Source organism: Struthio camelus, chromosome 4 (genome assembly GCF_040807025.1).
Source record: "Struthio camelus isolate bStrCam1 chromosome 4, bStrCam1.hap1, whole genome shotgun sequence".
NCBI classification, from domain to species: Eukaryota; Metazoa; Chordata; class Aves; order Struthioniformes; family Struthionidae; genus Struthio; species Struthio camelus.
Genome location: NC_090945.1, coordinates 22,838,922 through 22,855,333, shown reverse-complemented (window position 1 = coordinate 22,855,333; position 16,412 = coordinate 22,838,922). Strand labels below are relative to the sequence as shown.

Below are 16,412 nucleotides of genomic sequence, written 5' to 3'. Positions count from 1 at the left end.
TTTTTCATTCTTCAGGGCAATACCTGGTTTCATTGATGGATGTCAAGGACCTTGCTCTGACACAATTTTCTGTTAGACACATTAAGTAAACTTAAGCTGAAAGAAATAGTCGCCACTTTAATTAAGCCCTTAATCAACTATCACTTTGTATCTCTAGTGCTTACTGGAGACAAATGTCACACAATTTTTAGCTGTTCTGTATTAGATTCCAAGCGTTCCAGCTGTGGGGATGTAGGGCAGTTGTTGCCCGTGTGGGTGAGATACTGGCTTGCTGCAGTCAAAATCAAGCACTGTTCCTGACTGGGCTTTCACATTGGTTCTATGCTGCAGAGTAGTTACCTGAATTGTCCATTGTGTGCTTTATAAGAGGGCACTACTATTTCAGTACTCTACTTACCTTTTAGTTAGTCTGAAAATAACTACTATCCAGATAAATTTATCCAGAGAAATAGCACCATATTAAAGGCAACAAAATTCATTACTGCGATCAGAAGAGAGGCTGTTTGATTGGGACCCTTACTGTATGTGTGTTTGTCGTCTTGTAGCAGTTACGGTGGTTTTGGCATTTTTGAGACGCATAGGGAAATAAGCTAAGGAGCATGTAAAAGGTGAACTAATGCTAATGTTTCAGTGACAGACGGGAAAAAAAGATGGTCCTGTTGTTACAGTTTACAATCTTGAGTATTACGTCAGTAGGGAAAATAAATGAATCATAAGAATTATACTCATGACAGCTTACTCGGTGAAAAATGTGTATGCCAATTTAATTCAGTAAGTGCACTCATTAGCTTCTGGTAATTATGGGGGTAGTATTTCTGTTGCTCATAGTATTATTACCAGAATGTGAAATTCTTCTTCCAGAATTCAGTGTTACTAACTACTTTTACAGAACCCATTATAATAGAGACTTGGACTGATTCTTTGAAACATAGTTCCGAAACACTTTGATAACACTATTTCATACATTTAAAGCAAAATTGTAAAGCAAGCTACAGAGCGTTATTGCAACAATTGAGCATTTAGTGTTTCTTACGCTAGTCTTTCATCTGTGCTTTAAAACGTATAAAGTATGTTTAGGAACACCCATGAAGGAAGCACCCATTTTTCAACATCAGTCCCCAGAAAATCAAAGCTGTAAATTGTTTTCCTTTTCTTTCTTTTCGCCCTTCTTAAAACCACAGAAACACCAACATCTAAGGAATGAGATAATGGTTGTACTACCCAGACTTTTACACTAAACAAAACCTAGAGGTATATGAATGGTAGTAGACTAGGAGACTGCATGTGTGAGAAAGACTGGCGTCTGTGGTGCATGGTGTGCTTCTGACTGGCACTTGTGGCTCCTTCCCGTCATCCATTTTTCTGACTTGCACGGTGTGTTGTGTGTTGTGTTTTTCCAGCATGTGGAATTACTTGTCGCTGTGTGGATAATGAATGGATGCGATGTTTGTTGCACAGAACGGTCAAGGGGACAGTGGAAAAATACCTGTGTTTGTAACTCATGCTATAAGGGTTTTTCTCTATAGCAGGTCCTTCAGTAGCGTTTGTGTGACTCCCCATGTGATAACTCTATTTTAGTGGCTAAAAGTAAGCCTGATGTTGTTCTGTCTCATCTACTCTTTATTTTCACTTCCAGCAACCTGATGTTCCTCTACCACATCAGGCACGATCTTAAATAATAAACCAATAAACCAATACAAAATTTAAACTAGTTCTATACATTTTACAAGAACGCCCTAAACTTTGTGACAAATCTATTGAAGTCTACCTATTGGTTATATACATGACTTAGAAAGAAGCGCAGCGTGTAAGAAACTTCAGGATCAGCTTTTTATTCCTTTTAAGGGATAATAAATAAATAAGGTCAATTTACCTTGAGCTAGGAGAGGACTTCTTGTAACTGGCTTTTGCATCTGTAAGCTTTCTACTGGGGCATTGTAATGCTGTGCAAAGCGACACAGAAAAACAAAAATCCATAAATAAACCTCCTGTACAACAATTATAGCTACTGTCATCTCAGCAAAATTCATCTTCATTTATTTTATCTCATATGAACAAACAGTAAAGACATGTTGGGTTATTAGCTTGTGTTTAAAAAAAAAAAAAAAAGGGGGGGGGGCTATTCTAAGCCCTAATTGAAGTTCTGTTCTTTCTTTAATTTAATTTAAGATTCCTTTAATAAATCAAGGATTTTTATTGGTTCTTGCCCACCATTATCTTTTCCTAATCTATTTAGTGCTGCAAAGGGTAAGGAAAAAAGTGTGATACCTAAACTTAGGCTATTATACAGTCTCTTTTTTTGTAATACATTTTGCTGCCTTAAAATGTTTCTTTCAGCAATCTTACTATCAAGGGAAAAGTTCTTTAAGAGATTATTATTAAAGAGATAGAGAAATTCTTAACATAAATAGATGCTAGCTCCACTGATGTGTTAAGAATTGTATCCCAGTACTCCAGAATGAAATTTGATTTTTAATCCAAGAATGTTTGACTTTTAAAAATTATAGTTGAATCAAATAACGAAAATTGTATAGAGTAACCTAAAGAATCCAAACCAACATCTCCAGTCAGGATTGCCTTTATCGTTATTGTTGAGTCATAAATAATTTTCTTCAATAACATATATTATTTTTACAAAATATATACATAGCGCCAACTTTACAATATAGATGCTCACGGGTACAGAGTAGTGGTATTTGTACTTGACTTTAATACATATGTACACACATATGTGTGCATGCACACACACGTACATTTCTTAGTGCCTGCTGGTATATACCAACACTAGCATTGTAAAAGAAGACTCTTCCCACAATGAACTCTTTAGATAGCTGTTGCCAGTTTAAATAATAAATAATGTTAGCATAATTTAGTGCTCCACATGGGAAAAAGGGAAATTGTAATTGTGTATCTTGAGAGAGGCCTATATTTATATACATTGTTTGTTACATATGGGGAGAAAAAAGCAAGTGAAACATAACCAAAGGAATTATGGTATGCTTTTGTATCTAATTTTTTTTTCCTGACTTTTCAGCTTCCTAGTTAGTTTCATGGTGGATGCTCGTGGGGGTGCTATGAGAGGTTGCAGACACAATGGACTGCGAATCATTATTCCTCCACGGAAATGCACTGCTCCAACGCGAGTGACTTGCCGGTTGGTCAAACGCCACAGACTGGCCACCATGCCTCCCATGGTGGAAGGAGAAGGTCTGGCCAGCCGCCTCATTGAAGTGGGACCTTCTGGTGCGCAGTTTCTTGGGTAAGTGGTGCCATGCAGCCTGAGTGAAAATGCTCAGTATATTTTCATCTGTTTTCAAGTTGCACTGAAGTGGTTCCTCTTTCAAGATCTGAACCGAAAAAAATGTTTGTAGCATATAGTTACAGGCCAGTCACTTGAAATGCAAATAGATTGTTAGTTAACAGTCCACATAGCTTTTATTCCTTTTCCTTTGAAAACTGCTATTATAACTACTAGCACTAAAGTTAACGTGCTTCCTTGGATGTAATTATTACTCAGTGTTGTAGAGTGGAATCAAATCGCTTTGCAGCTAGAAAAGGCAGTTTAGGCTATATTTAAATAATTTACATATAAGACATGAATAGCACAGCACTAATCTAAAGCCCAAATGTAAAGCCTGCTACATATACAACACAAGTTATAGCCGCTTATTTTAGAGACTTGTGTTATCAATAATTTGGACTATCAGGGAAGCACCATGCCTTTAATATTTCTGGGGTGGAAATTGCAAAGTCAAGCAATAGGATAAGCCAGGAATTCCTTGGCAGTTTATTTTGTCCTGTGCTGCAAAACCCATAGAAAGATCAGTTCTGTGTCTAGTGCTAATTGAAGTTCTGTTCAGTTCTGTGTCTAGTGCTAAGCTTATTTTAGCAATTGTCAACTGAAAGCAGCAGTTACCCACATTTTTTTAAGTTGTTTTACCAGCTATTCTCCCTATCAACTGTGGCATCCAAAAGTGGATTGAAGGAACCCCTTCTGTTACAATAAATTGCTTCACTCAGAAATTGAAAAAAGAACGACTCCGTAAAGGGGAATAGTTTAAATCCATTTTGAAACAAACCAGTTACTTTAAAATCCTATCATAACAGGCAGTCATTAGAGCCATGATCTTGGGTAGTGTTTTTTCTAAAGTCTTAAGGAAAGAGAGAAAAGTGGGTTAGTGATTTTTAACTGCCCACTGCTTTTATATAGAGTGTGAAACACATGCTCTGGCTACCTCACTGCTGCTACAGTCTGATAAGAAAACAAGAGCAGTCTAGAACACTGAGAATGTGATGCTAAGAGCAAGCCAACCATTTTCTATGACAGGTAGGATACTTCTTAACATCACCAGTAACAACAAAGAAGCTGCCTAATCAGATATGTTTTTCACATCCTTGTCACTTTTAGAGCAATGCAAGAAGAAATCTCAAGAGCAGAAGAAAAATTATGCTCTCACATTCAGTGTTTCCTTTATCTTTGTCATACACCTATTGACCGTAAATAGCTCTCCTTTTCTTTTTTTGATGGTTTCTCTGTCTCTTGGGGACTTCTTATCTGAAAGACCTGGAAATAGTACAGTTTTGGTTTATATTCTCAGAGCTTTGTTCCCTTCCAGGGGGCGTTTTTCTATGTGGTGCGCTGGCAGTGAAATCAGAAAATTGCTGTATTGCCTGCAGTAAGATCCATTTCCTGTTCCCATTGAATTCACTGCCAAAACTCCCACTGTCTTCCTGGAAGCAAGAAGAGATCCTAAATTAATGGAACTCATTTTGCTGATGTTTGTCACCGACGTGTTATTGCTAAGGTGGAACCTTATTCAGTGTATGACCTAATTCCACTCTGTGGACCAGACAGTGGCACTGGCATTCTGGCAAAAAAAAAAAAATACATAAAGTTTATTTATGTTCTTTCTTTCACTGCTGCTTTGGATGTACTCAGTAAACTTCATCTGCCAACGGCTCCTCCCCCACTTAATGAGGGAGAAAGCTTGGTCAGCCGAATCCTTCAGCTGGGGCCTCCTGGGACCAAATTTCTTGGGTAGGAGAGACTTGAAACAAATTGATGGATGCTGACCTCCCTATTCTTCTCCTCCTTCTGCAATATGATTTTTTATGTCATTACGCCCATGATATTGTCCCTTTCTATGATTTGAAATTTTGTATACCTAACCCTTAGTGGACCATTTTTCAAACCCTTGTGGTATGTGGTTTTGTTTTGGTGGTATGTTTGTATCTTTTTCTTAAAGTACTGTGGCCTTCATTTTTGTTTTGGCATGAGATCTTCCTAGTTATGTGCTTGATGTCTGTAGCAAAGCAACCTGGATTTGGACAAAAAAAAAAAAAAAGAAAAAGAATCTACTGTAAATTTTTTTTTAATTGAGGGTTAAATAATCAATAAGATATATGATGGATATCACGAGTATAATAGAACCCAGGACATTTACTATGTACATGATAACCTGTGTGAGTAGTCTCATTAGAGAAGTGTATATATAAATATATTTATATTTTCTCTTATTTCTAAGAGTGTGTATGAATACATATACACATATTTAAATATAGATATATTTTATGTACACACGTGTATATACATATATATACACACACACATACATTGATACATATATTGACATCTGTTAGTAAGGAAGCAACCAGGCAAATTCTTATGTCCTGTACGTTTAAAAAAAAAAAAACCCAAAACACACAGATTATCTCCTCAGGCCGTCTTTATCTGTCTCAGAGTGTAAATCAAGAATAAATCCATTGGAATCTGTAGAATTACAGTGAAGTAAAATTGGCACAGAACATAAATTGCCCACTGATTGCAATGAAATTATCCTGATTTGCACTGGTATAAGTGAGATCAGAATTTGTCTCACTGTTGATATTTGTTACAGTAGATTCTCTTTGAAATGAAGTTGCACAGGTTAACCCAGACAGTAGTGACACCTAAAATGAGCACGTTTTTTATGAATTTGCAAAACAATTCTTAAATTTCCTCTTAAGCACTATTCTCTTATCAAATATCATTCACACTGTGGAAAGAGGTGAATGCACTTCTCATCTGTCCTTCAGCACTACCTGGATCCTTGTAAAAATCTCAGATGTGCTAGTGACCTACTAGTTTAGGATTACACCAAAGTATTCCAGAGAAATAGGTAGAATTCCAGGTCACTTTGTAGCAGACTGAATAGAGTTGCTGTTAATCCTGTTTCTTCCTTTCTCCTGTGCACGTTTAATGCGCTGTGTTGCTGTGTCAGGCCTGTGATTGTGGAGATTCCCCATTTTGCTGCTCTGCGTGGGAAGGAGAGAGAGCTGGTGATCCTGCGCAGTGAGAATGGGGACAGCTGGAAGGAGCATTTCTGTGAATACACTGAGGATGAACTGAATGAAATCCTGAATGGGATGGATGAAGGTATCCAGTGGGATATTTTTTTTCTCTCCTTCTGCATTATTTCTGTAGCATTCATTCTGTTGAACAACTCACACTTGATCGTCTCTGAGAATCTCTGTTACTACATACATACTCCAGACACTTCATTTCAGTCATACTGGAGCATAATAATTTTCTTAGTACACAAGCCAGTATAAGCAGTGTGTACTTGCGCTTACTTCCCTTGCGTGGTCTACTGAAGCATTGCGACAAAACAAAATCTACCATCATCAGGGAGAAAACAGATGCTCAACTTGTGTTTTCTCCTGCCTCCTTTCACAGTGTTACAGTTTCCATAACAAGAACCATTCCAAAACAAAACAATTACCATATTAATCCTTTCCAAGTAGCTGCGTCGTGGGAGGAAATGTCAGTCATGGATACTTTTTGCTTCTGAGACAAGAGAACGGACTTGGACTGTCTAGGATCTGCAGAAATTGTTACTAATTTTATGCCTTTTTAAAAAAATAAATAAATAAATGAGGCAACTCAACTTAAAGATGAACTCATCATACTTTGATACTTTTTTGATTTGGGGTTTAGTTTTCTTGATGCTGCTCCGGGCCACAATGTGAAGTACAAAGAGGCTTGGACCAATTCCTTTACTTGCGTGCCTCCGCATTTTGGGAAAGTTAACAACTTTGGTGTCTTAAGCTCCCTTCAGTTAGATGTTAAGTCTTTCTGTATTTCTTTCTTGATTGCTCTGCTTTAGCTGGACATAAAACACTGTGGGTTTGTTTCATTTTTCCCCTTTGAATTCTAGACAAAGTGCTTCCATAGTTGCAGTTAAACTGAGAGAAACTTGAATGCACTTTGAAGTTCACTTGGGTTGCATCCATGAAATTCTTGTTTTCTGACCATCTTCTCTTTTGCCTCAGTACTTGACACTCCAGAGGAGCTTGAGAAGAAGCGTATCTGCCGCATTATCACACGGGATTTCCCGCAGTACTTTGCGGTGGTGTCCCGGATCAAACAGGACAGCAACCTTATTGGACCTGAGGGAGGTGTGCTGAGCAGCACTGTTGTACCACAAGTGCAGGCAGTCTTCCCAGAAGGGGCCCTAACTAAGCGAATTCGTGTTGGCCTCCAGGTACAATGAAACAATTACAAGGCTCATCTTTCCTTTCAGAGAACAAAATTACCTTTTCTGTACTGGAGAATGAGAACGTTAGCTGATAATTTTGTACATTGTTATCTGGAATGTTTCTAATTAAAAAAAAAAAAAAACACCCAAAGACCCTGAATGCAGTAGTTAACACAAGTGGTAGGGTTTGGGCATTTCAGTTTATTCAGATTCCTTTCTGTAACTGTCTATATGGTCTTGAGCAGAGCACTTAATTTTCATGATGATGATACTAGCATAAGTCAAACAGGAATTTCATAATTTTCATGAAAGGCATCAGAGAAGCAGGAAGTGGTGTAATCTACGTTACTCAATGTACAGTTCCTCAACGTTAAGTAACCCTGCCTAATAGTTCACTACTGCAGGGTGGGGGAAGTCCTGTTCCCCTCCCTTCTGTCTCACCCCCACCTCCATCGCTGCCTCCACTACTTACTTTGACCAGGCTGCTGTGCTTGTTGAAATCCTCCGTGAACAGCTGACAACACAGCTCAGAGGTAGTCCTGGAAGAAAAAACAACCAACCAAACAAAACAAAACAAGAGAATAGTTTTCTGCTGGTTTAGTGAGTTAAATTAACTCAATAAAGAGTCTGACAAGCACCAGGGTAGAGGGGTAGGGGGAGGATGAAGAAGTGAGAAAGAGGTGCAAAGGGGAAGTCTCTTCTCATTGGCATTATGTTCTTCTGTCAGAAGATTTTCATGGGAAATTGTGCCATTTGCTGGAAAACGGTTAGAGTTTTATGGCAGTATACAGACCCAGTTCTTTACCTGTTCATTAAACCGTTTTCAAGTGACTTATCCTGTTTCTGTCTTTTGCTTTGGAAAGGCCCAACCTATGCATACTGAACTTATAAAGAAGATTTTAGGCAACAAGGCTACCTTCAGTCCTATAGTCACGCTGGAGCCCAGGAGAAGGAAATTCCATAAACCAATCACAATGACAATTCCCATCCCCAAAGCCTCCAGTGATGGGATCATGAATGGTTACGGAGGTGACACACCCACTTTAAGGTTACTGTGCAGCATAACAGGTAAGATGCATATACTGAAGATTTTTTTGTGCATCTTGAAATTATAAAACGCTGTGGGTTAAATGTGTTAAACTTACTATTCATATGTAAAGCTTGGTGAAAACTTGACTGAGGGTGAGGGTGCAAAAATAAATTACTTCCCAATCAATCAGTTTATAGCAGAAATAACATTTGCTGTTTGGGCTAACCAGACGTGTATTGCAGCCCTTTGCTTGCCTTTTTTTTTTTTTTTTTTTGGGGGGGGGGGGGATTTTCCTTATAGTTTCTTATTGAGAACCAACATACTTCTGCCTAGCAGCATAAAAGTAATGCAGACATAATGTTTCAGTATATGATTCAGAGAAAAATATTGGGGTTAATCACTTTAAGCTTGTTGTAACTCTAAAGTGATTACCATCATGTCCACTCTCAGTTGGTGGTAATGAGCTGTATACGTTTATCTTATTTAGAAGTTAGCGTCAGGTATCTTTGTTAATGTTCAAACTTATTTCATATATCAATCCAGTGTAAGATGCATTACACCCTGAGCTGTGCCAGCGAGTCGTGGGAGGGCGTGGGAGGGAGAAGGCAGGATAGGTGCTTTTACAAGTTCTTGCTGCAAAAGTGTTGTTAGCTGGTGAAATACCAGAGATAACATCTGGTGGACAAAGAGACATTTGCATTTTGAAGAAAATGAAACAGTGCTTATTTAAATTAAGAAGAGGATTCCCCTTTATGAAGAAGAATGGAGGAACAGTAAGTCTCTCCGGACCCTCTGGAAAACTTTAAAAGGGAAATTGGTCACAAGAATGCTTCACTAAAGGGAGAAAAGAGGTTATTTTCTGAAAAGGGGAGTATTCCTTAACTGAACAGCTTGGTTTAAGGATATCGAACAAGTCAGCTGTATATGAGAAGAGGGAGAGACAGACAGATGTTCTGACTTAGCCCTGGTAGATTGAATCTAGTTTTTACTTCAAGTTCTTATGTGTTTTATAAATATTTGACACTGTTGTTAGAAATTAATATTTCTATTTCTGTTTTCTGTAAGCTCAGTGTGACTTTTAACAGAACTGGAAAGCAACCAAAATGTGAGGCAAGAATATATGTTGAAAAGCCTGAAAAAAGAGTTTAAGTCCCCATCATTCATTCCAGAATATCTGAAGGGTGACAGATTGTGACCCATTTTCAGATGTATGGGACAAATAGAAAGCTGGTAACATCAGAGTCAAAGGCAGAAATATTTAATAGACCAGTAATCAAGGCAGTAATCAAGAAGGGTGTCTGGTGTACAGAAAGATACGGAGATGCACATTTCAGCTTCAGGATCTCCTGGAGAGGTTGTCAGACACAAATTGTTTCATAGGCCTTCTTTAGGATATGCAAAAAACTTTTTAGTTATATACATACTGGACCTGATTCTGCTTTGAATTATTTTTAAAAGTAGATTATAGAAATCATAAATTGTAGTTGTCCTTGTTAGTAGCAATATTGTTGTTTCCCAAGTGCAACAATATTGATTTCACTGCATTATATCTGGGCTAATTTTGCCCCATATATGTGAACAGTCTAGAACAAACAAACGTAATTTTTATTAAAAAAAAATCTCTCCCCCCAAAAATCTCAGCCTCTTTTAACATTTCTGGAGCTGTGCTACAGAACTCATCATTTGCAAATCATTTGTATTTTGGTAGTTTCTTGTCTCACATGAAACCTATGCAATGCTATTACCATTAGTAGAATAATGTGGGCATAAGCAGAAGGCATGCCTGGGATTATTACTGGCTGCATAGTGATAAAAAATTCAGAACAATTTAGAATAATTCTTAGAAGCCCGGAAAGTTGGAGATTTTTCTGCTTTTAAATATTGTTTTTATTATCATCATTTCAGGAGGAACCACCCCTGCCCAGTGGGAAGACATCACAGGAACAACACCGCTGACCTTTGTTAATGAATGTGTTTCCTTCACAACAAATGTGTCTGCCAGGTACCTCTGCAACAAAACCTGAGTTTTACAATGTAGCTTTCAAGTGTATGGCTTCTTCCTTTGTATGCGCTTTGTTTTACAACACGTTTTTACATTTTGTTTACAACAAATATTTATGTAGCAGAAGGAACACAAGACATTTTGTCTGTGTTGGCAACCAGTTGGCCAGGTATTTTGTAAGCCTTGAGCTTATCCTAGCCCAAAGCGGACTGCTGAATCCATGAAGAGGTACCAGAACTGTAAGAGCTAGAATCCTTGGCAGCTGCTGAAAGAAATGGATGTTCTTGTCATTTTTTTCTCAGCCTTTAGTCCTTTGCAGTCAGCACCTGCCACTATCCCAGGAATGAATTATACTCAATATATAACTTATACTCAATTTTCTAATTTTCTGAAATAGTAATGTGAAGGACAGTCCAGATTTCAGGAAGTTAGAAAAAAAATTGTTTCAATTTGAATAATTCACCCCTGCCCCCCGAAGTTGAAATATGAAAATTTCAATGGAAATAGAAATCCTTTATCCGGACTAGCTCATTTTACATCTTATAAGAGAAGATGTTGCTTACAGAACATCCAACAAAAAAGAAATCAAACAGATGTACCAAACTGTGATCTAGAAGAATCTCTTCCAACCCTTTGTTCTTACAGTGGGTTTCAATTTCTCTCTGTTTACTGACAAGCAGAATTTTGTAAAAAATTAGTAATAGTAACAGTGTTTTTATTACTCTTTATGATTTATGTCACAGAAATGCTTAAATATCTTGTGATCACTCTCTCTGACAAGAGATGCAGTCCATAACCTGAAAAAGTTTTATTTTGGGTGTGTAGTCTTGCAAACTTAAAAAAAAAAAAAAAATTGAATAACTTTAAATATGACTAGTCCTATGACAATCAATGAATTTTCTTCACTACAAACACTCAGAGGCCAGAGCAGTTGTTACTATTAGATTAAATTTGTTATTTAACTTAATAATTTATTCAACGTTAAAATGAGTTCAGCTCCTACAGTCTGATCTACAGTAAAACCTTTGAAGTAAGGAGAAATGAAGTATTATTTTTCTATACTTTCCTAGTTCAGAAATGTCTTCCCATTAAGTTGAACGCTTTGCTTACGTACATTTTCTGAGCTGCTTTTGAGTTCAGGCAAGCATTTTTCTTTAATAATAGTGACCACAAGAGGGAGATCTTAGCTCTCATCTGTTACCTGCGGTATTCTCTTTAAAGGGATAAATTAAAGATTAATTTAAGAAACACATGTGGAATCAACCCATTAAAGATACTATTAGTGGATGTTTTCTAACTCCATGATGACATTTAAATTGATGACTATTGCAAAGTTCTGTGACATAGGCTGGGTCCCCTATAGAGATTTTAATGAGTTCCATCTCTTCCTTTTAATCTAGACTGAATGTTCAGCAGATTACTTAAATTCAAGCCTGATTTCAAATGCCACTGAAGCTAGCAAATGCGATTTTTCATGTGTTTACAGTCAGAGAATTAAGTGACTTCTTTGCTGAAGGACAAGCTAACTTGAATTGCTGTACTTGTGCCCTGGTCTAAAAGTGCATCTACTCTTTCACCCTTGTGCCATGCAGAGGATCTGCTGATGCCTGACTGTTAAAATACATGTGAATTAAACTGTGTACTTTGAGGCACAGCTGGTTTCCATTTCCTGGGCTACAGCTTTTCTTTAATGTAGTATCTGTTTTGTTTCTTATCCCCTGGGGTATGGCAGCAAATCATTTGAGCATTTGGGTATTTCTCAGAATAGGATATAGCCTCTCCTGTTTGAGTCCAGCATAGTGTACTGCTCCCACACATTATAAGCAAAATATCAGTATGCAAAGCCTTTATGTATCAGACATGCTTTCTGACTATAAGATGTCATCAGCCTCTGTTTTTTAACCAGTGCGTTTATTAAATGTTATAAAGACAAACACAGCATGAAATTCACTATTATTCAACTATAGGTGAGTAAGACGAGAGACATCACATTTGAAAGACATGCTCTGTGGGATATAATACCGTGTAATCTACAGTAAGTAATAAGCCGCCTGTAGACTATATCAGCTTTGAGGTGTCTTTGACCTCTCGTGACTTTTTTCTCCATCCTACGAGTGTCAAACTCAAGCATGCTTTCCACCCACACAGCAAATTTTATTTAAATGAAATGCCAGCAGCTCAAGAGACAAATTAAATGAAGTGATAGCTGAGAAAGAAGGTAAATACATGTTATTCATTGTAAAATGCTTGGTGCTTTTATGCTGCTTTGCTTTGTGTGTAGAAAGTAAAATTATTTTAAGTGAAAGTTGCTATCTTTACAAAAGAACAGTGCAGTTGTCCTGACAAAGTGTATGGAAATTCTATCAATTTTTGTCACTGGGCAATGTTGTCCTGGCTTGAAATAACCCAAAGAAAAGATCAAGAACCTGTAACTCAGTAAAGAGAAGAGTCCCTTTGACAAGGGTAGTTTTGCCTGTTCTGGAAGTTGAAGTTTTAGATCTGAATTCCAACATCCATGATAAGTCTTAGGTGTTCATTTATGTCTATTCTGTTCGGAAAGTACCTACTGTGTGAGGTGTTTTTTTTCCAATTCACATGCACTAGCAATATTTTGTGAGAGGCAGGCGTTCCTTTGTAACAATCATGTTAGCGAAATCAGGCAACTTACGGTGTTACCCTGGAATTTTGAAATGTTTCTCTCTCCTTATGGTGATACCTTAATGAGATAGCAGTGGAAAAGCAGCTTCTGGCTTTATGCTGGGAAGAGGAAGAGGCAGTCGTTTATTCCAGTAGCATTTGCAAGCTGCTTTGAACACACTAATGTATGACTAGTGCTATGTGTGTCACAGACTGGAAACCCCTGGTGGAGAAGATTCAGCATATACACTACAAAGCTACTGTCAGTAAAATGGCATGTTAGAAACCATGGTAAAAAGTCAATCAGCGATCACAACCTCTATGAAGCAAAGATAGTAAGGACCAGATATTGACATATTTGCTGTCTGGGTCTTCATAATATAATGTGGCTCAAATATAGAAATACCTGTATATCTCTATGTATATCTCACTGTTCTTCAATATACAAACAAAAACTTAATCCAAAATCAAATTTAAAAGTCCCTGGTTGAATTCACGTAAGAATAATTTCTAATGTCAAATGCATTGCTAAACAGTGGATCAAATTATTTGGAGCACCTATAAAAGAACCTCAGTTTTTGATGCTGTATGTAAGGAGTGTACTGCAACCATTTGAGCTAGATGGTAGAAGAAAAGCAAAAGTTATGGGCAAAAGAGCTTTATATTTCATCTGTAAGATATGAAGGTTTTAGAACAGACTGGGGCATTTGCAACAAGTGTCAAAAGCAGTTTCAGTCTTCAGTTCCTCATCACTAAATATTCAGTGAACTGGGAAAAGCACGCTGGTACATAACTGCATCTGCCCCCCAAGCATAGCATTACCAATGTGACCAGCACTAAAGAAACAGAAATTATACCAGCCTAGGAAGATCTCAGGGATCTAAAAACAAAAAGGTGAAATGGACCACTCTGCAATTTAACAAATTAGTCATAGCCTGGAAAAGAAATCACAGGACTGGCATTTGACTCAATGCAAGCATTTTTAGTCAGATTTTTATGGGACAGCATGACTCTCCTCCACATCATCAGATGTTCTGCAACAGCTAGCAGTCAAAAAGATACTTTATTGCTCTAGATGAAAGGCACATATTGCAAAGTCACACTCAAGGAGAAATATGAACTGTACACTTTCAGTACATCTTGCACTACACTAATTTTCTCTACCCATGTTCTGCATAGGAATTAAATAATGAGATGTGATAAGGAAAAATTCAGAGACCTTTTGGGCATCTTTAGAAGAACTGGTGAATAGGGTAAGATCAATCACTAGTTCAAAGAAATGTGATCTGAAACTGTTGAAAGTTGATGGAGAGCAGAAACCGCTGAGTTCAGTCTAGAAGAGATCGAGTTCTTGGTAAAAGAAGCCAAATGTTTGATTCATTGCTTAAATCTTGCTATGTTGATTACACGATGCTTCATTTTCTTTTACAGATTTTGGCTGATAGACTGTCGGCAGACGCAAGAATCTGTTACTTTTGCTTCCCAAGTGTACAGAGAAATTATCTGTGTCCCTTACATGGCCAAATTTGTGGTGTTTGCCAAATCGCATGATCCTATTGAAGCACGGTTAAGATGTTTTTGCATGACAGATGACAAGGTGGATAAAACTTTAGAACAACAAGAAAACTTTGCTGAAGTTGCCAGAAGCAGGGATGTAGAGGTACGGTACAAGAATCTTGAGCACTTTTCTACATTTTCTAAAGTCTGTTTTTAAAATAATAATTTCTGCCTACTACCTACTACAAGGGCTGAAAAGTAGTAGTGTCAATATACAAAGACTGTCCCTTAATGGTAAGATGCAGACTTTGACTTTTGTCAGATGCAAGGGAACAGGAGATACTGCATATGAGTGACCAAATCCCACTGGCAATGGGCCATTGCCAATCTGTTAGACCACAGGGCTACAGTTAACCTTCCTAGGTTAACTGTATTCAGCCATCTACATTTGGATTGCTGTTCTTCCTGGTTTCCAAGGTGGAAGGTAATTGTGTGCTTCACACAAAGGGAAATCTGATCATCCGATTGTCAGAAATTAGAAAGGAGTTCCCTGACTGGCTTTGGCAAAGCAGCTTGACTGCTTTCTCTATAGCACCATCAGCATTCAAATGGGAGATCCATTGTGTCCTCAGGGCAGTCCTCAGCAATTAAAAAAGTAGGTAGCAGGATCCAAGGAGATAGTTAAAATGACGGTGGACTGGTAAAGGCTGAGCGCTGTGTTGCAGGCCTGAGACCTGGAAGACCTATAGAGTGAAAGTGGCCGGAAAGAATTTGGTTTCCCAGGATGCCTTTTTTTGGTAGACCCTTTAATCAGTTGTACTTAGTAACTGCACAGATTTTATGCTAGGAAATAATATAATAAAAATGAAGTTGAGAAGTTAACATTTAGTCCAGAAGTTTTAGGTTCTCTGTCCCCTCTTCCTCTGGTGCCCGAGTCAGCATTTCTTTAATTGAGATTCCAAATTAGAGCAGTAGCTCTTCCAACGAAGTATTATGAAGCCTGTTTTTACGTGGGGAAACCATACCAGCCTTTTGGGTTTTCTAGTTGTGCAAGCACGAAGGAGACATTTCTCATGGTTTTTATTAAATAAAAATGCAATAGTTGATAGGGACTTTGCATAGCTGTAGAGCTTGACTGGGGGTTTGGATGCACAAGACCAAAGAATTAAGTCACTGCCTGCCTCAGCATAAAAGTAAGCTATATGGAAGCAGGCCAAGTTTAGGCCGAGTACATAGTGGTCATTTCTGTGGTGGTCAGCACTGAATTATTTAGTTTTAATTAGCTCTGCTAAAAACTGCCAGAAGACATCTGGAGTTTTTTAGTTATTTGAACAACTTCCTTTTAGAGGAGTGTCTGAGTAAAGATGAGATTTGGGGGGTGTTATTCTTTGCTGAACTGTTACGTTTCCCAAGTCTGATATGACCTGGGTGTTGTGAGAAAAGGGGAGATACTCAAACGCAAAAGAAGAGGTAAATCTCAGCTTCTGGTAACTCCATAAATGCATATTAATAACCAAAAAGACAGTCAACAGTAGTCACGTTTTGTCAGTGTATTTACTTAGCAAGACGTTAAACTAGCAGATTTGATTAATGTTCTGCTTTACCAGAACTTGCATCTGTTGCTGAGGAGGCAAAAGCTTTTCTATGTGGAATCCAGAAAACTGCCTGCTAAATGCAGTTTTTTCTGGTTCTGTCAGCTTCCTTAGAAGTGATGACAAATTGGAAATGC

The 16,412-nt window shown here is 37.8% G+C and overlaps 1 protein-coding gene and 1 long non-coding RNA gene across 17 annotated transcripts in view; one reads left to right on the top strand and one right to left on the bottom strand.

The window, feature by feature from the left end:
- The window catches only part of ANK2 (ankyrin 2), a 360,943-nt gene that overhangs the window by 308,741 nt on the left and 35,790 nt on the right, over window positions 1-16,412 (top strand). For 14 of the 15 annotated variants that reach the window (XM_068941794.1, XM_068941796.1, XM_068941799.1 and 11 more), the window contains 7 exons: window positions 3,035-3,259; window positions 4,940-5,038; window positions 6,261-6,415; window positions 7,312-7,523; window positions 8,381-8,585; window positions 10,453-10,549; window positions 14,618-14,846. In XM_068941794.1, the coding sequence (XP_068797895.1) occupies window positions 3,035-3,259; window positions 4,940-5,038; window positions 6,261-6,415; window positions 7,312-7,523; window positions 8,381-8,585; window positions 10,453-10,549; window positions 14,618-14,846 (1,222 nt within the window). The remainder of the gene's footprint in view (window positions 1-3,034; window positions 3,260-4,939; window positions 5,039-6,260; window positions 6,416-7,311; window positions 7,524-8,380; window positions 8,586-10,452; window positions 10,550-14,617; window positions 14,847-16,412) is intronic. The other variant, XM_068941803.1, reaches the window with a different exon arrangement.
- Window positions 5,050-16,412, bottom strand: part of LOC138067155 (uncharacterized) — a 75,220-nt gene continuing 63,857 nt past the window's right edge. For both annotated transcript variants that reach the window (XR_011140873.1, XR_011140872.1), the window contains 2 exons: window positions 7,990-8,056; window positions 5,050-5,318 (listed from right to left, as the gene is read on the bottom strand). This is a non-coding gene — a long non-coding RNA (uncharacterized lncRNA). The remainder of the gene's footprint in view (window positions 5,319-7,989; window positions 8,057-16,412) is intronic.